Source organism: Danio rerio, chromosome 7, assembly GCF_052040795.2.
Source record: "Danio rerio strain M-AB ecotype USA chromosome 7, GRCz13ab, whole genome shotgun sequence".
NCBI lineage: Eukaryota > Metazoa > Chordata > Actinopteri > Cypriniformes > Danionidae > Danio > Danio rerio.
In genome coordinates this window covers 6369828-6396436 of record NC_141027.1, presented here as the reverse complement: position 1 = coordinate 6396436, position 26609 = coordinate 6369828, and the positions used below count along the sequence as shown (strand labels likewise).

The 26609-nt window shown below is 37.9% G+C and overlaps 1 protein-coding gene across 2 annotated transcripts in view; it reads left to right on the top strand.

The window, feature by feature from the left end:
• Positions 1 to 26609, top strand: part of si:ch1073-220m6.1 — a 58625-nt gene that overhangs the window by 820 nt on the left and 31196 nt on the right. For both annotated transcript variants that reach the window (XM_087260479.1, XM_087260478.1), the window contains exons 2-4: positions 3045 to 3149; positions 10715 to 11014; positions 14293 to 14538. In XM_087260479.1, the coding sequence (XP_087116605.1) occupies positions 3110 to 3149; positions 10715 to 11014; positions 14293 to 14538 (586 nt within the window). In that variant the 5' untranslated portion in view covers positions 3045 to 3109. The remainder of the gene's footprint in view (positions 1 to 3044; positions 3150 to 10714; positions 11015 to 14292; positions 14539 to 26609) is intronic.

Below are 26609 nucleotides of genomic sequence, written 5' to 3'. Positions count from 1 at the left end.
TTTGTGCTCAACATAAGAAAAAAAACTCATAAACATTTGGAACCACTTGAAGGAGAGTGAATAGTAAGGAAATATGGCTGCACAATATATCATTTGAGCATTGATCTCGCAACATGTGTGTACACAATAGTCCTATGGCAAGATATACAATGTTAAATTGCGCTTAAAGATGACCACAGGTCAAAACACATGAGATTTGTGGAGACTCTGAAGAATTTAAGCACAATGGAGTGGAAGTTAATCATGCGCATGTGTTTTTAAGGCCTGTGACTGTTAGCATTTGAAGAGAGAGTTCAAAGCATTTAATAGAGCACAAAAAAATCCTTTATTAAACAATCTACATGATGAAGGCTATGCATTGTTCATTTAACTGATTATTACATTTTTTTGTAACCGAATATTGTTAGACTCTCCGCAGAAAACCATACATCACTGTTTATTTCACTTCAATATTTGCTTCGTTGTGTTTATTTAGGACTGTATATAATAAATCATATAAAAATACATTTATATTTCACTCCCCTATAAAATCATCCCAGTCAATCTAAAGTCATCTAAAAGAGTTAAGTCATCTGGTGAATTTATATCTCAATGTTATACATAAGCGCAGGAAAAAAAAAAGAAAAAAAAAAAGAAAAACGCAATGTCAAATTTTTCCAATATCATGCAGCCGTATAAGTAAATGTTAATTTCTGGGTGGACTATCCCTTTAAACTGTTTCAAGTCTAGTGACAGCGAATGCACAAGTGAATGCAGCGCTTAGAAGAAATAATAAACATGCAACTCATTATCATTTATCATTCATGATGCGAGGTTTAAATTGAGATTTTTTATTATTATTTATTATTATTATTATTATTTTATTTTTTTTACATTTTTTTAAATAGTCTAAAAACATACATTCATTAATTGACGACTAACAGCACAACATAAATATAAACATAGTGCTTTAGCATTGTGTACATATAAACAAAGACAAAAAAACAAACAAACGAAGACAACATCAGTACAATACAAGCAAAACCTGACAGCATCAGCCTCATTTTGTCCACTTACAGTTACATTTGGCTTTGGAAATAATTTATGAAAGGACGCCACATGGCAGTGAACTTGAACCCTGAACTATTTAAATTGAGTCTTACTTTTTCACAAACTAAGAAAATGCAACACATCATTGTCCCTCTGTTTAAAGGAAGGGGGAATTGATTAAAATCAAGCATCTTGCCAAAAAAGAAAGCAATGCAGTTCACTTAACTTTTTGACAAATTACAGGGTTCAACGCTAAGGATTTTTTCTACTGGCCCAATCGGACCAGTGGTTCAGATTTTTACTTGCCCTGCCAATATTTTCACTGGCCCCACCAAAAAAAGTTAATTTCTTAGCCACAAATAAAAAAAATGTGCCAAAATGTTTGTACATATAGAATTTAAATATTTCAGAATTTTTAATAAATGTGTAATGAGCAAAATTCAAAGTGTTTCGAAACAAAACATGGCTAAAGACCTGCCTAACTGATGGCAAACTGTACAAAAGATCACTTATTTTTTTTTAGTCATGGTGTACCCTCGTATATGTCTGCTTCCAAGATGTTAGAAACAAATGTTTTCCTTTAGCATCATCATTTGATGTCATCGCCATGTTGCTGTCTCTTCACTGTACTAATAACGTGCTCACAACATCCAATCAGATAAGAAGAACCGAGAAGGTAGCATTTAAAGGTTTGAAAATACGAACTGTTTCTCAGTTCTAAAACTTTATTTGCACGCAATTGACAAATAGTCACAGGCAAATTAAACTTTAGTAACAAGAAGCAGTGGCCCGATCGGGCCAGTAACTATCCTGTCTACTGTCCCGAGCATCTCACACGCTGGCCCCGGGCCATCGGGCAGTCCTTATTGTTGAGCCCTGAATTATTATTTTAATATACAATACCAAAGACAGCAGTTAAAGGATTTGCATAAACATCTTTACAAAATATTCTGGCGTAAGATAAAAAATATATATTTAAACAAAACACAGATAATCTGGGACATAAGAGATGACGATCTTTAATGTTTAATCTTCAATCGTTAATGTTTAACTCTACTGACAGATTCTAAATGTAACATCTAGGATTTCACTGATGATCGATAATAACTGCTTGTGGTGCACACCGAGTAGGTGTCATGAAATGATGATAAATTATATCCTCCTCTGTGTTGGAGGAGGTGACTGTGACGGTTTTAAAAACAAAAAACAGCACAGAAAACACACAAAAAAAATAACAACATCCTACGGCAGATTCACATTTTCCACCACAGTAGGCAAAACATACTCACTGACACACTTTGCTAGCTGCAAAACTGAACCCGCGCACTTTCAGCAGCTCCAGCTTTCATGTACGCTTTTAATTGAATCTTGAACCTCCTACAGTGAAGATGTGAAATTATTTGATCAAATCACATAAACTTTTGGTCCTTTTTCCACTGACTTGGTGCGCTGTGCATATTGTAAACCTTAAAAAACTTGAGAGTTAAGTCATGCATCGGTGCTCTTTGGATATGTGATTATTTTAAATATACAAACAAATGATCAGTCCATCAGGCACTTAAAGTAGTCAAAAAAAAAAAAAAAAAGTTGAAAAGCCTTTATTCACATGGCTATTATTTTAAATACAGCGCCTACGCATTGCACCTTGATCAGGGTGACACCATGATGCACTGAAAAAAGTGTTGCATGCAGAACTGTTGCAAACAATTTATTTTTGTTGAATTTAAACAAACAAATTAAGTTTAATAATGTTCAACTTAATTTGTTTGTTTCAATTCAACACAAATAAATTGTTTACAGCCACTTAACGTTAAAGAAAATTGAGTAAATCCAAGGAATCACCTTTGAATATTTTGTTTCAGTGTGGTAAAACTGTGCTGATTTCAATACACCGGCCACATTTTAAACTATTTTCACTTCTTTTTGAGTGTCTCGGACTGATGATCTGTAGCATAGTTTTGCATAAACTTCTATACTGACATAACTTCTGTTTCTTGCTGGTTTCCGGCGTGCAGGTGTTAAACAGGAAATCGCAACAGGAAATTTTATATTTTCAGTCTTCAAAGTATCGCTGACAACTATGAAACTCGTTCTGTGGTCCTTCTTCTGCTTCAGTTTAAGTGAGTATCTGTTATATAAAGGATTTACCAGCTCTATACATTCACTTACAGGTTTTGCATCACAAGTATTGACAGATTATTTCACACAAATTGCTTTTTTGTGTCGATTTAAACCCTTTTGACATGCTTTCTGATGTAAAGCACAAACAAAAAAGAAGATATTTGTATTTTTTTCCCTTTTAATTGTTCTTTTATTAAAAGCATGCAACATCAAAGTTCCCCTCTAAACTTTGTATAGTGCACAACGTTACAAGTCTTCCGAAGGGCCTTTAACTCTGTCCGCTCTACCAATCGGTTGATCATGCTTTGACTATTTTAAAGAATGATTGTTTTAATTAAGGGTTCACACACAGCATTGTTGGTTTACAAATAATCCTGTTGCACTGCTACACTTGATTTTGGTTTTATTGTAAAAAACAAGCAAACAACAAACCATGTCAAATGAGAATCTGAAATATTTTATAGCATACTTCAAAAATAAAGATGATTTAGTATTCAAAAATGTTTCATTTTGATAATTTTTGTAAATAAATTGTTGTTACACTTCATATTTTCAGATTTTTTATAGTATTTGTAATAATTCCGGTACTTTTACCATAAACCGACTTGTATACAATTAGGTAGTGGTTGATATTTTAGAAATTATGGGATGTGTTGAAAATAAGGCATTGGGTGTGTTAACTAGCGACCTTAGGAGTTAAGAAATGCAATCTAACTTTTTTTTCTTGGTGAGGCAGGTAAAGGTTTAAGGTTAAAGCTTGACAGGCTTAAATGTACATTTTAATTGTTAACTTATTAAAAGCCCGAACCCATTTACAACTTGACATGAATAATGTGCAGTTATCAGTTATACAAGTTTTAACATAACTTATTAGTAAGTAACGCATTCACCTTATGGCGCAGCCATTTGAATCTTTTTGGCTCGAGACTTCAGGGGCCTGTTTCAGTAAGGAGGTTCAAACAACTCAGAGTTTAAACTTGAACTCTGAGTTGATTTACAGAGAGATTAAAAACTGAGTTTTCGGTTTCAGAATAGCTGATCTGAGTTAGATCAATTAACTTTGAGTATACCAACTCAGGGCTCTATTTTGACGGTCCATTCGCAAAGCGCAAAACGCAGGGCGCAAACGCTTTCAGGGCGTGTCAGGACGCGTTTTTCCTAATTTAAGGACGGGAAATCTGCCCTGCACCGCGGCGCATGGTCTAAAAGGGTTGAATTTATTTTCTTAATGAGTTATAAGTGTGTTTTAAGAATAAACCAATTACAGTCTCATCTCCCATTACCTTTAAGAGCCAGCTGCGTCGCGCCAAGAGTGCATTCGCTATTTACAGAACGCAAAGTAAATCTAAGTGGAAAAACTGAGCATTTCACAAGCAAACAGTTAACAATTAAAACTATTTCTAAATTCAGTTCTAATTTCCAGTAAACTAATAAATGAATAATAATAGCAAAATGTGCTCAAAAACCTGAGTTATATCCTCAAACACATGCTGTGCCCCATATGGTCTAAAACCTGACCGGTGGACAAATCTAAGCTTGTTTTTAATAAAACAAATATAAATATGGATATAATAAATAATACTGCTAATAATAATAACATTATACAAAAGCAAATTGTTATGAATGAACTGAAAAAGCCTCCTGAGATGAAGAAGACATAAAAGCAGTGGTTTTTCATATTTATGTAGGCTAGAAAATAATATGTTTTGTAATATTTTAATCCTTTATATTTATATCCTATATCTATTCTTATTATATCCTATATATATCCTTAATATTTACATTTTTTCATATGTAAAGATAATTGCCTATTGCTCTCTTGTTTAGACCGGGTTAGTTTTGGTCTAATGAAAAATCTATTATAGTTTCTCAAAATAGCAACGCGCCAGCGGTCCGCCTCAGAACGCCTTCCTTTTTAGACCAGAACGCCTATGGGCGCACATATGAGCGCTAATGCATTTGCTATTTAAACAGCGTAGAGCAACGCCTCAAAACCACTCTTGCGCCAAGCTTAAAATACCAAAAGACTACTGCGTCACGCCTTGCGCCACACTGCGCCGGTTGTATGATAGGGCCCTCAGAGTTAAGCGCGCACACCGTGACTATAAAAAGGCATTATCAATGGAGCGCAGATTAGTGACCAAAGCAACATCTTAAAAAAAGAGATCAGCATTTCTTTCTCCAGCTGAACTTGATGTCATCATGCAAAGTTATAGCAAATATGAGCGTATATATTTAAAAAGAAGCAACCATCAGTGAAACAGAGATAGTTAGCCTGGGAAAACAGCTGCTCAAGTAAATGTGTAATTTACTTTTAAAATATTTACATATTTAAGTATAATAAAATAAGTAATGTAATGTGTGATGTTTATAATTTTTTCTAAATGTTTATACACATTTATCAGTTTTAATAGATTTAACAGTGCAGTTTTGTGTCTGCCTTTTTATTGATCAAGTGATCGATTGATATAACATTTAGAAGGTAAGCAGAACTAAAAATAATTTTTAGAAAGAATAATAATCCCATTAATCTACATTTACATTTACATTTAGTCATTTAGCAGACGCTTTTATCCAAAGCGACTTACAAATGAGGACAAGGAAGCAATTTACACAACTAAGAGCAACAATGAATAAGTGCTATAGGCAAGTTTCAGGTCTGTAAAGTCTAAGAAGGAAAGTATTAGTAGTATTAGAATTTTTTTTTTTTTTTTGGGTACAGTTGGGTACAGTGTTTGGTACAGTGTGATATTCAGAGAGGCAATTGCAGATTAAAAAGTGAAGTGGAGACTAGATAGTTGAATAGTTGAATCTAGTAACAGTGCATGTCGAAGATCAGTAAACTTAAGCTAATTATTTATTGTTCTGTGTGTGACTAAAAGTTATGCAATAGCTGTTTCCATCCAAACATATTACATAAATTCATGTGAAAAACTAGAATATTGCATCAAAGATGCAAATAAAGCAGAGTTTCCATCCAACGAGTCAAAGAGAACAAAATCATCAGTTCCTTATTAACTGACGCCAAATATTAACAGTAAAAACAGAATTTACTGAGGTAGAAGAAGCTGCGTCAATTATTTCTTTATTTAATTAATGTACTTGCGCCTCAGAAGACAATTGACACACACTGAACACGTGGGGGCGTCTGAAGCCATGAGGCGAAGACTCTTGACACTCTCCAGTCGCTCGGAGGTAATTAATAATATACACTAATACTGAAACAGTTCAGGCATTTTAGAATGACTAAAACAACATTTAAGATGTTCTGCAGTGTGCTCAGCCTGCTGGTTTTGTCCATTCACACACATTTTCATCATCATATAATGACCTTTTTTTTTAATGCACATACTGTAATTTGTTCAGTAAAAGTGTTTCCATCGTAGTTTATGCGCATATTTTTTATCAAAAAAAAGTTTATACTACTCAATTATGTGCATGTTTTTTATGCATATTTTCAAAAGTTATGTGCATCACGACGTTTCCATCAATCGTTTTTAAGCACATCTCCAAAATGAGCATTAAAATAGGTGGGTGGAAACGTAAGGCTAAGGCGAGAAATACCGCTTTGTCTCTAAAAAAGGGGAAGAGGCCGACAGAAACTCAGAGTTTAGATAATAAAACCTGCTCCTGACCAGGTTAGTTTCACAGGGTAAGTTACCACAGTAACTGATTCTGAGTTAAAGTTACCTTTCTTTCAGAAACAGGCTTGACTTACCCTGCTTTCTCGAGTTTAACAAACCTGCCACTTTAAAACGGAAAACCTAGAGTTTCTCTCATTTCAGGGTTAAAATACTCTGAGTTTTCACTTAACCTCCTTTCTGAAATAGGCCCCCGGTCTCATTCATTTCCTATCATTTATAGACATTAAAAACAGCTCGTTTTGCTGCTTGCTGTTGCAAACTGATATTTTCTAACTATATTATTTTAGTTCATCAGTATAGTCATGCAAACACTTCTTTGTAGAGCGAGTAGTTTGACTGTTTTCTGCCATTTATTATTCCTAGTCATTTCTCCCATCTGCAACTGAATCGGAGGCACTAAAACAATCGCAAAAACGAGCGCACTTCCGCATTGAAAAATAAGGTCAATAGATCACTTGGAAGTTGGAACAAAGAAATAAAATAAGTCCTCTGTACCATCTCAACACTCTAAAAAGGCCTAAAAGCAGACTCTTATTTACAGAAGTAATAAGCGATCATGCATTAAAATATATTTTTTCTCGTTCATAACTTAATTTTCTCATGATCTCACCATAACAAGTTACTTTCTCATTATCACGACTTAATTTTGTAGCTTTTATTTACTGCAATATGCAACACGTTAAGGGAGTTCAGAACAGCCATAATCATTTGAGTGCAAGTGAGCGGCCTCATGATTCATTCAATTCAAATTGAATTGTGTCAAAGCAGCTTAACGTAGACGTTCTAGTAAACTGAAACTGCTTAAGTCCAGTTTTTAGAGTTGAAGTTTAGTTTAGCTGAAAGTCCAAACACAACTTTAGCAACTTCGGCGCAAAATAAGTTGTTGCATGTGAAGATCCTCCTTTGAGGTCTTGTCGGGCACAGATCTTCACCTCTATTCTAAGACTATTTAACAGTTTGTATGAGATACAGATCCACATATAATTCCTTTTGTGCTGACAAAATAGAACTGATTGGGTATTTTTCATAAAATGTTTCATTTTCTCTCAAAGACACACACACATGCACGCATGCACAAGAAAAGCCAATGCAAATGCAAAAGCAAATGATGTTAATCTCCATATATGTGCTTGTGGTTCTGTGGTGTGGTTATTTTACTATGGTTGTAGCTCTAAATATACATTTATGACTATGATAGACAAACATGAATTTCAGTTTAGTCACTTTGTTGGAATATTTAACCAATTCCATGCGTGTTCAATATGACAGGAGGATTTTTAATGACAACAATATTAGTAATTGATTATATTTAAATGAATAATTCAATTCAGAGCTCTGGGTCACGTCTGTCTCTTATGTTTAGGGCTGAGTATCGTTCCAAAATTTTCTATACCGATACCCTGAATTCGATACCGGTTCCAAACGATACTTTTTTCGATACTTTTATTTTAAGAAATATATATATAACTCATATATATATAACTCATAATCTCAGAGAAACTTTGGTTTTATTTTTCAGGATGTTTGGGACACTTTTCACAGCAGGATTCTCTCCAAGATCAATAAACAAAGGAACAAAAGCACAAAATTAACAAAGTGTAGTCAACACAATATATTAGTGCAAACCATTTTAATAAATTTCAAGCAGTTTTAAGTCAATCAATTTTAAGTATTTGTGAGGCGTACTGCTGCTTGAAGGTTTAGTTCAGCCAAAAATGTAAATTCTGTCATTAATGATCTTCAAATGAAGATATTTTGGATTTAATCCAAGAGCTTTCTGATCCTCCCATAGATAAATCGTTGAATAAAGTTATTTTTGTTTACTTTGCACACAGGAGTATTCTCGCAGCTTCATATAATTATGATTGAACCACTTATATTACATGGACTTTTTAAGCATTTTAGTATCAACTTAGCTAGGTATTGAAAGCCATCGAAACAGTACATAACATTACACAGCGTATGTTAGGTCCAAAAAAAAAGATTAATAAATTTACCCCACACAAACCCAGTTTACACTGTCTGGTCTGGATGCCCAATATCGATTTGTTGCCTATATCAGACTTTTTTGCTTGTCCAGTTTACACGTTCTTTTAGGGCGTACTCACACTTTCAGTGTGCCAGAGCAAGGTTTACTTGGGCTTTGGCGCGGTACGCTTGTGTGTGAGTGCAAAACGCGCCTAACTCCGAAACTGAAAGCGAGACGTGACTTTTTAGGGGCTGTTTCATACGGATTTATTAATCATTCTTACTGTTCAGTGAACGCTTACTGCCGTAGTTTATTAAAGACGCAAACCCCTCACTGCACGACAGCTGCGCACCTTCAGCAACCTCATAATTCCTGCAGCACGAGGACTTTTTGACTGTTTATGAGCGTCAAAAGTGGCGGATCTGTTCGGCGAGTTCTGCCATCTGTGCCACACTAGCCACTGCAAAATATGCGTAGTATAAGCAGTGAATGGTTCAGTCCTGATTTACCCCCTCGCAGTTTATGTAATGGTATGGCCCTGATGTGTGCGTGTGTGTGTAGTTGAAGGTGTGTGCGCACTAGTGTTAAGAGAGAATAAAGTTGCTCTGTGTATCCGCAGTGCGTGTATTCACCTTATTCTCAGCTGTCGAGCGGGCGCTGCCATTTGAATCTTTTTGTTTGCGACTTCCGGTCACATTCACTTCCATTCATTTTTTGACGTTAACAACTGCTCGTTACGCTGCTTGATGTTGAAATTTAATATTTTCTTATTATATTATGCTACTTGGTCTGTGTAGTCATGCAAACATTTGTTTGTTGAGCAAGTAGTTTGGCCATTTTCTGCCGTTTATTATTCCTAGTCATTTCTCCCATAGGCGACTGAATCGGAAGTTCTAAGACAATCGTGAAAACAGGCGCACTTCCGCATTTTAGAATAAGGTCAATTAATAGCGCCAAAAAGCAAAAGTTACATCATGAAGTTCGCCCAACTTTAAAATGATTTTGAGGCGGAGGAGGTGAGAAAGGGTCGTCAGCTTGCGCTTGTGTCTGTTTACCTCTCGGAGCCCCAGCCATCGCGCAGTTATCTTCATCAGTCAAGGAGGACGACGCTTGTGGTGGGCATGTTATTATGATGACGGCGCCGGCGTGATCTTCTTGCAGTCAAACAGTGCAAAAATGCTTTAAAGTGTAGTGTACGCATTACAGCCTCACATTTGACAAGCTCTGAGCGAGTGGGCGTAACCGCCGTAAACTATTGATTTTCAAGACAGCCTCGCTGCAGCCAATCACGAGATTTGATCCGGGCAAGTTAAGGATGCCACAGGTTTTCTAGCTCACTGATGTTGACAAGATTATACCCTTGGGTATCGAAATTTTGTACTGAACGAAAATGATTTTTCGATACTCTATAGTATCGAGACGATTCGATCGGTGCTTATAAAGTATCGAACTCGATACCCAGCCCTACTTATGTTACACCAATGCAATGCAAGAATTACATTCAGGAGGTCTGCAATCACCCTGCATTTCCCAAACTCCAGTATTTACACACATCTGATATTAAACGTTGGAGTTTTGGTGGAATTTGCGCTTGTCAATCATTCTCCAGTCCTCTGGCAGCCACACCTATACATACTTCCTCTTTCCTAACAACTTCTCTGCGCACATAAGCTGACATTATTACTACATAAGGCATGCTCTGCAACATTTTGTCTTCACACCTTTAAGCACATTTCAATGTACAGGAATGCTAAGTCAGAAGTTATTTTGGAAGTTGATGTCGCTGTATTTTTCCAGCCAGCAGCATCTACTTCTGCGAAAAATGCTAATTAGCATTCAAGCATGTCACTTAGGAGAAGTTTAGTTCATATATCACTAAGCAATACATATATTTAAAAATTAGTAATGAGAAGTTAATTCCTGTTTTTTTCCCTCAACATCTTCCTTACAGATTTTGCTGCCGAATGCCAAGAGATTCTATATGGATTAGGTGGAAAAGCAATCCAACTGAAGATCAGTCTCAGGAATCAGTCCCTGCAGAAAACAGACATCACATGGCGACGATTCAACAGGCAGCAGTTACTCGCAAACCTTCATGGAGTTCCCCCTGATTTGCAAAACAGGATAACATTAAACTCTTCAGATTTGTCTCTGACTATAAAGAAGCTAAATGAAAACGACAGTGGATTATACGAGGCCCTTCAGAACTGGGAAAGAGACACCGTGGCTGCATACACAATAATAGTGGAGAGTAAGATCAGTTCATCTATAAATCTTCACGTACATTTCTGATATAAACTTCAGTTAATGAGCACTGTAAACTATATCCATTAATTATCAGCGTCTGTATTTTGTGATTCAGTTTGTTTACGGTTATGAATTGCTTTATAGGAACTTCATCTCTGGTCTGTCAACATTTGATGTAGAAAAATCAACTCTGCAGTTTAAAGTTGAAAAAACATATAATAAATACAATATAGACTTTTTCTTAGAACTCAAAATTACCCATTATGCTTTGCGTGTATGCGCAAGGAAAAAGCTAAGAACTTCCGGTCGGCAGCTGATGCGTATTAACAGTCAGATTTGGACAGCTTTGAAATGATAGTTTTAATCTATTTTATTTGCTTTTATATTCTTTAAACTACTACTCTTGTCGATCAGCACCATCTCCTGGACTGATCATTAAAAATGCGATCTAATAGGATGGAAAACAGCTGCTGTGAGGCATTTTCCCCTCGTTGTCAGACGGCATCTAATGCCTTATCATCCGAGCCTTGTCATCGCTTAAGTCAACAGTTTCTCTCTTTTTTTAAAAATATATAACCAGCCCAAACAAATGTAGTTCACCAAAATGTTTGACACACAAACACGTAGCCTGTACTGTCCCACTGACACACTGATTTAATAACATTTTGAAATGACAGAAAAACACAAACCGTGGTCAATACGACACACTAAATGAAACATAACTGCTCGAGATTAGAATGAACAGCAAATCAGCAGCAGAGTATCAATAACAGACTTTTATTGGTCATTTTTGTAAATTGCACGACTTTCATACCTGTTAAGTTTCATGCCAGTTGTTTGCTCTATAATGCAGTGACGCGAGTGTGTGTGTTGAAGAACCACTGAGCTAACAGCTGACAGGCCAGGGAAACACACACACTGTATTTCTGACAGAAGACACGTGAACTTGGAGAACGTTTTTCCCTCGCGCTTAACCACATCTGACAGATTATAATGGCTTTAACATACACCATTCTAAGTTGTGTGTCACAAAAACACTCTGTAATCCATTAAGACAGTATTGAAACCCATTTTCGGATCGCAAATTACCTATCATAAACGCTATAAACGAAGGTTTTAACCATTCCACCGGAAGACGCTGTCGCTATGGCGCCCTCCATCCAGCAGCCAAGAAAAAGGTCTATAATTGATTAAGTTTTTTAGTCCATATGAACCGAAAGTTGCTGAGACGTATTTCAGTATGTTGATGTACGTCCAACTGAAACAGAATATTGAGTAGGGGCGGGGCTTTCTTTTGCGCATCATTCCCTCATAGCAAACTAACTGTAAGAAGGGTGTGGTTAAGAATATTAATATGCAGTTGCTATGGTTGCCTCAGGTTAACATCAACAGAGTTACCAAAGGCAGGAGCAGTTGGTTAGATTTAGATTGAAGATTAACTAGTGGATTAAGTGGATTAACTTGCACAGATTAATTATTCACTTTAAGAATAATAATGTGAGCTACTAAAATAAATATTGTACATTTTGATATCATGCAGACTTTGAAATAAACAGTACACACAAAAAAAAACACATAACATGTGTTTTTTCCACATAATCAATTTCTGTTGGGACAACATGAAGGAATTAAGTTAGCTTATTAGTATTTACAAATTTAAGTGGATTAAGCATAATCGCGGTGGCTCTGTGGTTAGCACTGTCACCTCACAGCAAGAAGGTCGCTGGTTCGAGTCCTGGCTGGGCCAGTTGGCATTTCTGTGTGGAGTTTGCATCAGCTGTGTAAAACATATGCTAAAATAGTTGATGGTTCATTCCGCTGTGGCAACCTCAGAAACTTCTGCGTCAAGCGAACACGTATGCTCCAGCACAGCCTGCACATGGTCGCATAACCCTTGCCGTGGCTTATGCCGATGTTGATGCGCACCTCTTAAAAAATTTAACTACACATCGCATCAACACATAGCGCAAGCTCTGTGATTGGTCGGCTTGGTAGCGGTGAAGAGTGTGGGCGGTACTGAGAGCCGTGAGCCCAATAGAGTGATTGTTTACAAGCGTCGAATCGCGTGAGGGAGCTCCAGATGGAAAATATTGTTTTGTGTTTACCTTATGATTATAGTTGTTGCACAATCGCCAGTTCCCACCTCTGAATGAGCGACTTTTAGCTACTTGTAACATTTAGAAAAAACTAAAAAACCTGCCAAAAATCTCGACACAGAGGAGCATAGAAACCTACCGCCAGCTAGTGTTTCTGAAGAGTTATTGCAGAGCAACACAAACAGCATGTGGAAGTATAAATGCACGGCAACACAGAAGACAGGCACCATAGGTCACGCCGAACACTCGACGCAGAAATATAAATAAGCCTTAGGCCGAAAGAAAATGAAATGAACATAAAAAATTAAGTTGTCCAAAAAGAAAATTTCGTGTTGCTTTCGCTCATTTTAAATAAGTAACACACACGTACTTTGTGCGTGTATACTGGTAATTTATTACATGATTTTGTACCATAATTTACATTAGTTCAGTCAATATTACTTCAAACTATTACAGGGTATATGTAGGAATCCTAAAGGTAATTTCAATACTTTTTAAAGACTTTTTAAAGAGGTTATATAAATACTTTAAGACCTCATCGTCACTTCAAGTTCCAATCAGGATCAAACCTTTCACAGTTGTTAATAAACAGTTGTAGTTAAATAAATCAATAGAGCACAACCCTGCAACAGAACTAAGATAAGCTCGGAAGAAACAAAGCTTGAAAGAATAGATTACGTGGTTGTTTTTAGCCACAGGCTTCAGCCACTGTTTAAACTCGTCTTTCTCCAACCAGGACATTTTCCACATGTGGAGAGCGTCACATTACCTTTCCGCGTTTGTCTCAAATTATGTTACATCACCCGGACTGAGGAGCTTGGCCGGACACGCCCGACCTGAACCAATCAACACGCGGTTGTCAATATTTACGAATAAACCTCGTAAAAACACGATTAAAACTTTTTAACACCTTTTAAGGGCCTTAATTTTCTCATACATAATTGATTTATCAACTTTTAATACTTTAAGATCAATAAAGGTCAATAGAAGCTTCAAAGGTCAATAGAAGTCACTTTTTCAACACCAAGTTGTTGGAGGAAAGATCAATTTTCTAAAAATGCTAATGCTAAAAGCCTAAAATTGAAAAACCTATAAATCACAAAATACAGAAAACGGTTTATTGATGGATATTTCTTGCAGTGAGCGCTGATGTTAATTTTTATAACTCATCTGTGGTCTTTTCCAGACACCATATCCGAGCCTGTAATCAAGGTGCATGACTTTAATTCGTCCACCGGAGAGTGTGTGGCCACAGTGAACTGCTCAGTGGACGGCAGCTGGGCCACGTATGACTGCCAAAAGAGTCACTGTGTGGAGACACAGTCCTCCCTGTCCTCCATTAGCATCAATGTCACTGCAGCGGACAGAGGGATCCAGTGCCACGCCAACAACCACGTCAGCAGGAATCATTCTGAGGCTCCAAACATTGCGTGTAAGCATGACTTCCATTATCAAATCACTCTTATCGTCACATCATCAGCAGCAAGTGTGCTATGATGAGTGAAAAGCGTAGGTGCTGGCTACAGACAGTGCAAAATACAACAAGATACTGCCAAACAGTATACCATCAACAGTTAAATGCAGTGTGTAAAAGTGCCAAGTCATACATCTAAATTCATAGTATTAAAAAAAAACAGTAGACAAGTACCACCTAAATTAGCCATTAAAACTGAGTCTACTGGCGAGATTTTGAAGTGCACATTCAATGAAGATGAATGGGAGTGAAGTAAGGGATCTGAAGCAGGTAGGTCATGTGATAATGGAAACATTACCAATGTAGTATGTGTAAATTTCATTCATACTACTTATTAATTGAATTTAAGAATACGGTCAATAGTATCAATATGTTTATTTCTATAGCGCTATTACAAAGTAGATTGTGTCAAAGCAGCTTAACAAAGGCGTTCTAGTAAATTGAAAGACGTGTCAGACGAGTGTTAAATATTCTTCACGTTTGAACACTTAGTTAACCTGCAGTTATACAGTATGGTGTCCTTTTCACAATGTTGATGTTGATATGTGTATAATACATTTTTAATTAAGTGCATTTGTGTATTGCTTAATATTTTGTGTTGTCCTTGAAGTCCTTGGAGGGTTGTCATCAGATAAACATCTTTAAATAAATAGTTTTGTATTTCTTTGCCATTAGCTATGCAGCTCGTTCAATGGACTGTACTTCAAGTGTTGTTTATATTCTAATAATATTGGAATAGTTTGACAGATTTTGAAGCTTATTTATATGTTGATTTAGTTTGTGGCAAGCAATTTTGTGAAAACACAACGTTCCTTCAAATTACATGGATGAAATAGCAAAAAAATGATTGTTTACTAGCCTGTACCAAAACCTTCTTTTGTAATAAAACCATTTAATTTTCATAAAGATGGCATAATTGTTAACGTACTGGAGTACAGAACACAAAAATTAACCAGGCCTACTGAAGTTTACCAGATATTTGATGCGTTTTCATCTAATAAGAATATTTAGTTTGTCTTACCTTATTTAAATTCATCATCACCATCTCTTCCACTTCGGTCACTGCTTCTATAGAAGTTTCTGTTGATTTTTTACAGAAACCAATGAAATTTGGGTCAAAATATGATAATTATTTCAGGCTTGTAGCCAGGGGGCGCTTGAGTGGTTCGAAAGACCCATCCACCATTGACAAAAGTCCAGAACTCATTTGTCCTATTTTGACTGCTAAGCCATTATAAATCATGAGATTAACCCATCAAAGGCTTTAAGATCAAGCAGAATCTGATGTAAGTAAAGTCTTCTATCACTGACCTGTATTGTTGTTAATAAAAGAAAACATTTTACAAGGAACTTTTATTCTAAATCTTGGACCTTATTCTTGACAGAAAAATATGACCAATAAAAAACAGGGAAGCACCAAAGCGGACCGTATTAAAATGTATTATTATAACAATTTGCCTATTTTTATCATCCATGATTTTTCAAATTTATTAGCCTTTACTTTTACAAGAGAGGCTAGAAAAGTGGTCAAGCTCTACATTATTATTATCTTTTAATTGTACATGTATATACATGTAAAATTTTTAGAGAATATTATAATTATTCAAATGGCCAAATTCTGACTGACGAAAATGTCATGTGCGGCTCAGTTTATTTGCCTAATAAATTATAAAAGATGACAAATGACTAGTTTTTAATTTGAAACTTTAACAGGTTTTATTTTTAGTAATGACACATGATGTACTAAATATGTATTTTAAAAATAAGTCTTTATTTTCCTTCATATTTTTTCATTCTCATATTTTTTCATTCTAAATCTTTAGGAAATATTTTCGGTACACCAAAAGTGTGGTTAAGTTGATCATCCGACAAGCTAATCCAGCTCAAAATAGTGCTTTAAATGTCACTAAGTGCAGCAATTACACCTTATAATTAAATAGAAAATTAAGCAAATAACTGCAAAAGCTTATTTTAATTTAGTCCAGTGCTGGAAGCTGTAATCCCCAATGATTGACGTAAGGGGCGGGAAAATTGGGCGGGCGCCTGAGAACAGGTCGGAAGTGCCAGTACAACAGAAAAAAGTAAGGATAGGCTTGAAATACAGCGTGACAGTACAATGTTATCGGTGTGTATAGTCCCACTTCGAGCACTGGTTTTGTAATGTTTTCATATCATATTTTCCTACCTCAGTTATGATCATCCAACGGCCAGAAATCTGTGTGAACGGCTGCGATCCCCGCTTGCGTTTGAAACGCGCGCTGCTGTGAAATGTATTGCTGTGCGCAGGCGTCAATTGCGTCACTTACGTTAAGCGCGTAGACCATTTTTTTGCGCCTATTTTGGTGCTGTCTCTCCCAAAATATGCACGTTGTTTATTAAAATAAATTAAATTATTATTATTATTAATATTATTACAGATTAAATTATCATTGAGTATCATTATTAAATTGCACCCTGTTATTTCTCTGTAGGTAAAATATGTTTTCCTTCTAATGTAAGAAATAAACACCAGGTCAATAATCAGAACCAGAATGAGCTTTATTCGCCAAGTGTAGGCACACACAAGGAATTTTTTATTTTTTTTAGTATGTTTTATTCAGGACCTCAGGATACATATATACATATCAACACAAGAACACAGAATGACATTTAAATATGTGTAAAATAAAGTAAACAATACAAATTCTGAAATTATACATCCACATATTTCATGTGTGATATGCACATTGTTAATTTTTAAACGTATAAATAAGAATTAATCTTATATATTTATAAAAGTATAAATAAGATATATATATATATATATATATATATATATATATATATATATATATATATATATATATATATATATATATATATAATAAATAAGAGCTCTTTTCCAGAAGGATTTGCTCCAAAATGTAATTGCATATTGGTACCAATTTGTCACTGATGATGTTTGGAAAAAAAGTCTGGCTTCTGCCCATCAGTATCTCTTGACAAACACAGTGAAAGAGATATGTGTTAATCTTCTTAATAGGTTATATTCTGCTAAAGTTTATTTAAAAGGAGAGATATCGATGTTAGATGTAGCTTTTACAAGCAGAAGCCAGAGACTGCTATTCCTTTATTTTGGCACTGCCCTTGTGTATCTTTTTATTTTTTTATGTGCTTGACTTTTTTGTTAATAATATTGATAAAAATGTTATTTTACATGGAAAGAACTTCTTTTAGGAATTTAACAAAATTCCAGAGATAAATAAAACCACTATTTTTTTAATAAAAATAAATGGGCAAATTTCATGTTCATAAATGTAAATTTACAGGGAAAAAAACATGTTTTAGAGAATTTAAAAATGAAATTTAGTGTTATATTCAATCTTTATTGCCCTCAAATGAACACAAAGCCACTCGAGTATCCAAGTTTGTACATTCTTTAATGTATTTCTGTGAAACTATTAGTATTTTCTACTTGAATTTGAAGTAGTTTGTATAATATAATTCTGTACTGAAAATGTTGTCATTGTTCAATAATAATAATAAAAATAATAAATCAGCATAGATCCATTTCTTTTCCCCTGATAATCAGTTTAATTTAATACACAAACAAATAAAGTACATTAAAACGTTAAATTCAAACATTGTACAGGGGCACAGCTGACTTATTCTGGGACACGTCCTCGTTGTTAACCTGTGATGATATATTTATTTGCATATTAAAGCTATTAATAACATTAATTACCACATCAAGCAGTTTTTTTTTTATCCGTCACATCTGTTGAAATATGGTTTTGTAAATCCCCTCTGGCTTCTCAAGAAAGAAAAACAGAAGCAGAAGCAAAACTGTTTCCTGTTCTGTTGATTTTACTACTCTAACTCTTCTTCCTTAGATTTTTTGTCTTGTTTTCATTCCAAATCTTCTTAAATCAAGAAGCATTTTCCAGACAAGCAAAAAATATTGTCTTATTTTAAGAAATAAAATGCCATAATAAGGAGAGATTTTCCTCAAAATAAGCCAAATAATCTACCAATGTAGGTAGGCAAAATAATCTTGTTTCCTTTTGAGATAAGATTATTTGCTTATATAACTTACTTACTTATATATATATATATATATATATATATATATATATATATATATATATATATATATATATATATATATATATATATATATATATATATATATATAAACACGCTGCTTCCTTGTGTGACAACATGGGAAAATCAACAAGCCAGAATCAACAAAAAAGCCAGATTACAATTTGCTAAATTACACTGGGGAAAAGAATAATATTGGAGACATGTCTTGTGCTCTGATGGAACTAAGATTGGCCATAATGACCAGTGATACATTTGGAGGACAAAGGGGAAAGCTTACAAGCCTAGGAACACCATCCCAACTGTGAAGTATGAGGGCGGCACGCGGCAGCATCATGTTGTGGGCCTGTTTTGCTGCAGGAGGGACTGGTCCACTTCACAGCATAGATGGCATCATGAAGAAAGAACATTATGTAGAAATACTGAAGCAACATCTCAAGACATCAGCCAGGAAATTAAAACTTGGCCACAAATGGGTCTTCTAAACAGACCATGACACTAAGCACACTGCCAAATGAGTTCAAATGTGCTTTAAGGACAACAGAGTGAATGTTTTGGAGTGGCCATCACAAAGCCCTGATCTCAATCCTATAGACAATTTGTGGGCAGAGTTGAAAAAGCTTGTGTGAGCAAGACAGCCAACAAATCTGACTCCGTTACACCAATTCTGGGCCAAAATTCCTGCAAACTAGTCAAAAGCTTGTGGAAGGATACCCAAAAACATTTGACCAAAGTTAAACAGTTTAAAAGCAAAGCTAAAAAAATACCAAGGAAATGTGTGTAAATGTTTGACTGTCTAGAAATTAATAACAATAAAACAAAAAATATCTCATTATTCTGATATTTAGCAAATGTAAATGATTTAGATAATCCTAACGGACTTAAAATAGTAAATGTTTATTATGATTTACCATCAGACATTAAAAAAAAAAAAACTGTTATGTTCCTTTTTTTAGAGTGTATGTAAACTTCTGGTTTAAACTGTATATACTCACCGGCCACTTTATTAGGTACACCTTATTAGTAGGACCCCTTTTGGCGTTCAGAACTGCTTTAATCCTCCGTGGCATAGATTCAACAAGGTACTGGAAATATTCCTCAGAGATTTTGGTTCATATTCACATCATAGCATCACGCAGTTGCTACAGATTTGTCGGCTGCACATCCATGATGCGAATCTCCCGTTCCACAACATCTCAAAGGTGCTCTATTGAATTGAGATCTGATGACTGTGGAGGCCATTTGAGTACAGTGAACTCATTGTCATGTTGAAGAAACCAGTTTGAGATGATTCACGCTTCATGACATGGTGCGTTATCCTGCTGGAAGTAGCCATCAGAAGAAGGGTAAATGTGGTCACAAAGGGATGGACATGGTCAGCAACAATACTCAGGTAGGCTGTGGCGTTGACACGATGCTCAATTGGTACAAATGGGCCCAAAGTGTGCCAAGAAAATCTCCCCCACACCATCACACCACCACCAGGCTGAACCATTTATACAAGGCAGGATGGATTCATGCTTTCATGTTGTTAATGTCAAATTCTGACCCGACCATCCGAATGTGGCAGCAGAAATCGAGACTCATCAGAGCAGGCAGCATTTCTCCAATCTATTGTCTTGTTTTGGTGAGTCTGTGTGAATTGTAGCCTCAGTTTCCAGTTCTTAGCTGACAGATGTGGAACTCGGCGTGGTCTTCTGCTGCTGTAGCCCATCCGCCTCAAGGTTGGAGGTGTTGTGTGTTCAGAGATGCTCTTCTGCAGACCTCGGTTGCAACGAGTGCTTATTTGAGCTACTGTTGCCTTTCTATCAGCTGGAACCAGTCTGGCCATTCTCCTCTGACCTCTGGCATCAACAAGGCATTTGCGCCCACAGAACTGCCACTCACTGGATGTTTCCTCTTCTTCAGACCATTCTCTGTAAACCCTAGAGATGGTTGTGCATGAAAATCCCAGTAGATCAGCAGTTTCTGAAATACTCAGACCAGCCCGTCTGGCACCAACAACCATGCCATGTTCAAAGTCACTTAAATCCCCTTTCTTCCCCCTTCTGATGCACAGTTTGAACTGCAGCAGATCGTCTTGCCCATGTCTACATGCCTAAATGCGTTGAGTTGCTGCCATGTGCGTGGCTGATTAGAAATTTGTTTTAATGAGCAGTTGGACCAAATAAAGTGGCCAGCGAGTGTATATAACTGATTTCACAGATTAGAAATCAAGAAGCTTTTTTACAGGGTCTTATCTGTTCTCAAATAATATGTATTTTATATGTAACTAGATATTAAAGTTTGAGGACAAACTTTATGGTGGCTTGAAAAGCCGAATCTGAAAGTTTGAAGTGGTTTTAAAGTGTAAATAGAATGTTAGTATGATTTTAGCTTGAATTAACATATTACTAGCATGAATTAGCATGTTAGTAGCATGATTCTTACATGAATTAGCATGTTGTTAGCATGATTCTAGCATGAATTAGCACGTTACTAGCATGATTCTAGCATGAATTAGCATGTTGTTAGCGTGATTCTAGCATGAATTAGCATGTTACTAGCATGATTGTAGCATGAATTAGCATGCTACTAGGATAATTCTAGCATGAATTAGCATGTTACTAGCATGATTCTAGCATGAATTAGCATGTTGTTAGCATAATTCTAGCATAAATTAGCATGTTACAAGCATGATTCTAGCATGAATTAGCATGTTGTTAGCATGATTCTAGCATGAATTAGCATTTTACTAGGCGGTTGCTAGGGTGTTTTAAGTGGTTGCTAGGTGGTTGCTAAGGTGGTGCAAGGCAGTTGCTAAGGTGGTCTGACTAGTTGCTAGGTGGTTGCTAAGGTGTTGCTAGACGGTTGCTAGGGTGTTTTGAATGGTTGCTAGGTGGTTGCTAAGGTGGTGCTAGGCAGTTGCTAAGGTGTTCTGACTAGTTGCTAAGTGGTTACTAAGGTGTTGCAAGGTGGTCGCTAGGGTATTCTGAGTGGTTGCTAGGTGGTTGCTAAGGTGTTGCTAGGCGGTTGCTATGGTGTTCTGAGTGGTTGCTAAGGTGTTGCTAGGTGGTTGCTAAGGTGTCCTAAGTGGTTGCTAGGTGGTTGCTAGGGTATTCTGAGTGGTTGCTAAGGCGTTGCTAGGTGGTTGCTAGGGTGTCCTGAGTGGTTGCTAGGCAGTTGCTAAGGTGTTGCTAGGTGGTTGCTAGGGTGTCCTGAGTGGTTGCTAGGTGGTTGCTAAGGTGTTGCTAGGCGGTTGCTAGGGTGTTCTGAGTGGTTGCTAGGTGGTTGCTAAGGTGTCCTAAGTGGTTGCTAAGGTGTTGCTAGGCGGTTGCTAGGGTGTAGTAAGTGGTTGCTAGGTGGTTGCTAAGGTGTTGCTAGGCGGTTGCTAGGGTGTTCTGAGTGGTTGCTAGGTGGTTGCTAAGGTGTTGCTAGGTGGTTGCTAAGGTGTCCTAAGTGGTTGCTAGATGGTTGCTAGGGTATTCTGATTGGTTGCTAAGGTGTTGCTAGGTGGTTGCTAGGGTGTCCTGAGTGGTTGCTAGGTGGTTGCTAAGGTGTTGCTAGGCGGTTGCTAGGTTGTCCTGAGTGGTTGCTAGGTAGTTGCTAAGGCGTTACTAGGCAGTTGCTAGAGTGTTCTGAGTGGTTGCTAGGTGGTTGCTAAGGTGTTGCTAGGTAGTTGCTAAGGTATTCTGAGTGGTTGCTAAGGCGTTGCTAGGCGGTTGCTAGGGTGTCCTGAGTGGTCGCTAGGCCCTTACTAAGGCATTACTAGGCCGTTGCTAGGTGGTTGCTAGGCGGTTGCTAGGGTAATTTGGGTGGTTGCTAGGCAGTTGCTAGGGTACCCTGGTTGGTTACTAGGCAAGCCTCACATACATGCTTGATAAAACATTTATACTTAGTAAGCATTTCTAGCAAGTTACAGTACTTGGCTAGTCAATATTAGCATGTAGCTAGTCACTGCTAGCATGTGTAGCATATAGGAAGTTCCGTTTGCTAGCATGAGTCAAACGAGCCAATCTCCAAGTCTCTACGATGTTCTGATGCTGAGATATAGCTGTTGATGAATGGTTGCTAGGGTATTCTGTTTTGTTGCTATGGGCGAGGTTACAGAGTGAACTTGAATGTGGTTGGTTGTCTTAGTCAAAGAACCAACCCCGATGTCTCTATGACACTGCTTTGCAAAGATATGCATCTTGGCCTATTTTAATGGAAGTCTACGGGACAGTTGCTAGGGTGCAGTATGTGGTAGTTAGGGGTGTGGCTAGAAAGTTAAAAGCTCATCAGTTATTGGCAGTTTGGTAGTCTGAGTTAAATGAGCTCAGCCATTAGTCTGTATGACAGTCTGATGCAGAGTTATGAGCTCACAAAGTTTGATCCCATGTTAAGTCAATGAGAGTCTTTTGTAATGGAAGTCTACGGGACAGTTGCTAGGGTGCAGTATGTGGTAGTTAGGGGTGTGGCTAGAAAGTTAAAAGCTAATCAGTTATTGGCAGTTTGGTAGTCTGAGTTAAATGAGCTCAGCCATTAGTCTGTATGACAGTCTGATGCAGAGTTATGAGCTCACAAAGTTTGATCCCATGTTAAGTCAATGAGAGTCTTTTACAATGGAAGTCTACGGGACAGTTGCTAGGGTGCCATAAGTGGTTGCTAGGGAGTGGCTAGTAAGTCTAAAGGTCATCAGTGATTGGCTACTGAGTTGAATGAGGCCTGACTCTAGTCTGTAGGACAGACTGATGCAGAGTTATGAGCTCACAAAGGTTGACTCAATGTTAAGTCAATGGCAGTCTTTTACAATGGAAGTCTATGGGACAGTTGCCAGGGTGCCTAAAGTGGTTGCTAGGGAGTGGCTAGTAAGTTAAAAGGTCATCAGTTATTGGCTGCTGGCTAGACTGAGTTAAATGAGCCCAGTTAGAAGTCTGTAGGAACGTCTGATGCAGAGTTATGAGGTCACAAAGTTTGACCCAATGTTAAGTCAATGGGAATTTTGGGAATTTTCCGGGTCGTTTTTCGGAAAACCGAAAGTCGGATCAGTCGGAAAGGATATAGCAACCCGAGTCAGACCAGTTTGAAGGTTTGACGAAAGTTTGAAGTATGAAGCTTGAAAAGTTTAGGAGGAGATACACTTAGAAATTAGTCTCAGAAGAATAAGAAGAAGAAGAATAACTAGAATTGTACATTTCCTAAAGGAAATGTGAATGGGGTTTGCGTGGCAAATCGATGGGGTACAAAATGGTACTAAACTGGGCAATAGCACTGGAAAGGTAAGAAATGGTCAAATTCATGTGTTTATGTGGTTGCTAGGGTAATGTAAATGGTTGCTAGGGTGTGGCAACGCCTTTGTAATAGGTGAAGACAATAGAGATTTGATTAACCTGCATCAAGAGAACCCAAATCCTGTCTTTCTACGATATTCCTGTGCTAAAATATGGCTTGTTTATGTTGTTATATGGTTGTTAGGGGGCTTACAGTGGTTGCTAGGGAGTGTCTACATGATTGTCATGTCACTACTTAATACCGACTTGATAGGCAGAGTAAAATGAGCCCACTCCCAAGCTTCTACGACTCTCTAATCTAGATATCAATGTCAGCCATTTTGTGTCCATGTTAAGTCTATGGGGATTTCGGGGGTTACTTTCTTGCCCCTCATGGGGGCAGTGTACCCCCACCCTCTTTGAAAAATCATAGCACACCTCTCCTCAACAGGCCGGTCATTTTGACACCTCACTCATCATTCTAGGGCAATAAATGCGGCCGGAGTTGCGCGCCGAAGTTTTGAAAAAGTGAACAGTAATAGTAACACTAGAATTGTACATTTCCTAAAGGAAATGTGAGTGGGGTTTGCGTGGCAAATCGATGGGGTACAATGTATTTGTTTTGGTTGCTAGGGTGTTCTGAATGGCTGCTAAGGTGTTCTGAGTGGTTGCTAGATGGTTGCTAAGGTGTCCTAAGTGGTTGCTAAGGCGTTGCTAGGCGGTTGCTATGGTGTCCTGAGTGGTTGCTAGGTGGTTGCTAAGGTGTTGCTAGGTGGTTGCTAGGGTGTTCTGAGTGGTTGCTAGGTGGTTGCTAAGGTGTTGCTAGGCGGTTGCTATGGTGTCCTAAGTGGTTGCTAGGTGGTTGCTAAGGCGTTGCTAGGCGGTTGCTAGGGTGTCCTGAGTGGTTGCTAGGTGGTTGCTAAGGTGTTGCTAGGCGGTTGCTAAGGTGTCCTAAGTGGTTGCTAGGTGGTTGCTAAGGTGTTGCTAGGTGGTTGCTAAGGTGTTGCTAGGCGGTTGCTAGGGTATTCTAAGTGGTTGCTAGGCGGTTGCTAGGGTGTCCTTAGTGGTTGCTAAGGTGTTGCTAGGTGGTTGCTAGGGTGTTCTGAGTGGTTGCTAGGCGGTTGCTAGGGTGTTCTGAGTGGTTGCTAGGTGGTTGCTAAGGTGTTGCTAGGCGGTTGCTAAGGTGTCCTGAGTGGTTGCTAGGTGGTTGCTAAGGTGTTGCTAGGTGGTTGCTAGGGTATTCTGAGTGGTTGCTAAGGCGTTGCTAGGCGGTTGCTAGGGTGTCCTGAGTGGTCGCTAGGCCCTTACTAAGGCGTTACTAGGCGGTTGCTAGGTGGTTGCTAGGTGGTTGCTAGGGTAATTTGGGTGGTTGCTAGGCAGTTGCTAGGGTACCCTGGGTGGTTACTAGGCAAGCCTCACATACATGCCTGATGAAATATTTATACTTAGTAAGCATTTGTAGCAAGTTACAGTACTTGGCTAGTCAATATTAGCATGTAGCTAGTCACTGCTAGCATGTGTAGCATATAGGAAGTTCCGTTTGCTAGCATGAGTCAAACGAGCCAATCCCCAAGTCTCTACGATGTTCTGATGCCGAGATATAGCTGTTGATGAACGGTTGCTAGGGTACTCTGTTTTGTTGCTATGGGCGAGGTTACAGAGTGAACTTGAATGTGGTTGGCTGTCCAAGTCAAATGAGCCAACCCCCAAGTCAATAGGACACTGCTAAGCAAAGATATGCATGTAGAGCAGTTATAATGGCAGTCTATGGGACCAGTTTGGGGGCGTGGCTTGTGAGATTCATTATCATATTGAGATGCTGATTGGTTGTCTGAGTCAGATGAGCCATCCCCCAAGTCAATAGGACACTGCTAAGCAAAGATATGCCTGTAGGCCAGTTATAATGGCAGTCTATGGGACCAGTTTGGGGGCGTGGCTTGTGAGCTTCATTATCATATTGAGATGCTGATTGGTTGTCTGAGTCAAATGAGCCCACCCCCATGTCTCTATGACACTCCTATGTAATGTTATAGATGTGTGACCTTTATAATGGAAGTCAATGGGATCTGCAATGGGACATCCCACCCCATGTTAAGTCAATGGGGCAGTTAGAGGGGTCTTTAAATGGTCTGGGGGGGCGTGGCTTGTGAGCTTCAAAATCATAATGAGATGCTGATTGGTTGCCTGAGTCAAATAAGCCCACCCCGAAGTCAGTATGACACTGCTATGTACTGTGATTGACATGTGACATTTATAATGGGAGTCAATGTAATGAATGGGAGTCAATGGGCCCATGTTAAGTCAATGGGACCACTTTGGGACGTCCTAGCCCCCCAGGGGTACAACTTATACCCCCCTGCGTGGTATGTTCTCACTTAGGCTGCAACCCCCTACAGCTGTTGCGAATCCCATATTTCTACGAAATTCACACTCGGCGCTGTGATTCGTCAAAGTTCGGCTCAATGTTAAGTCTATGGGATTTTAGGGGGGGTTTTTTGGCCCCTGCGGGGCCAAAAAACCCCCCACCCCTTATAAAAGTCATAGCACACCATTCCCGATAAGACCGGACGATTTGACCCCACTTTCAAGGGTCTGGGACGAAAGCTGCGGGACGAGTTACGCGCCGAAAAACGTACGGAAGAAGAATAATAATAATAATAAGTATGGAGAATAACAATAGTGGACTTTGCCTAAGGGCAAACCCCACTAACTAGA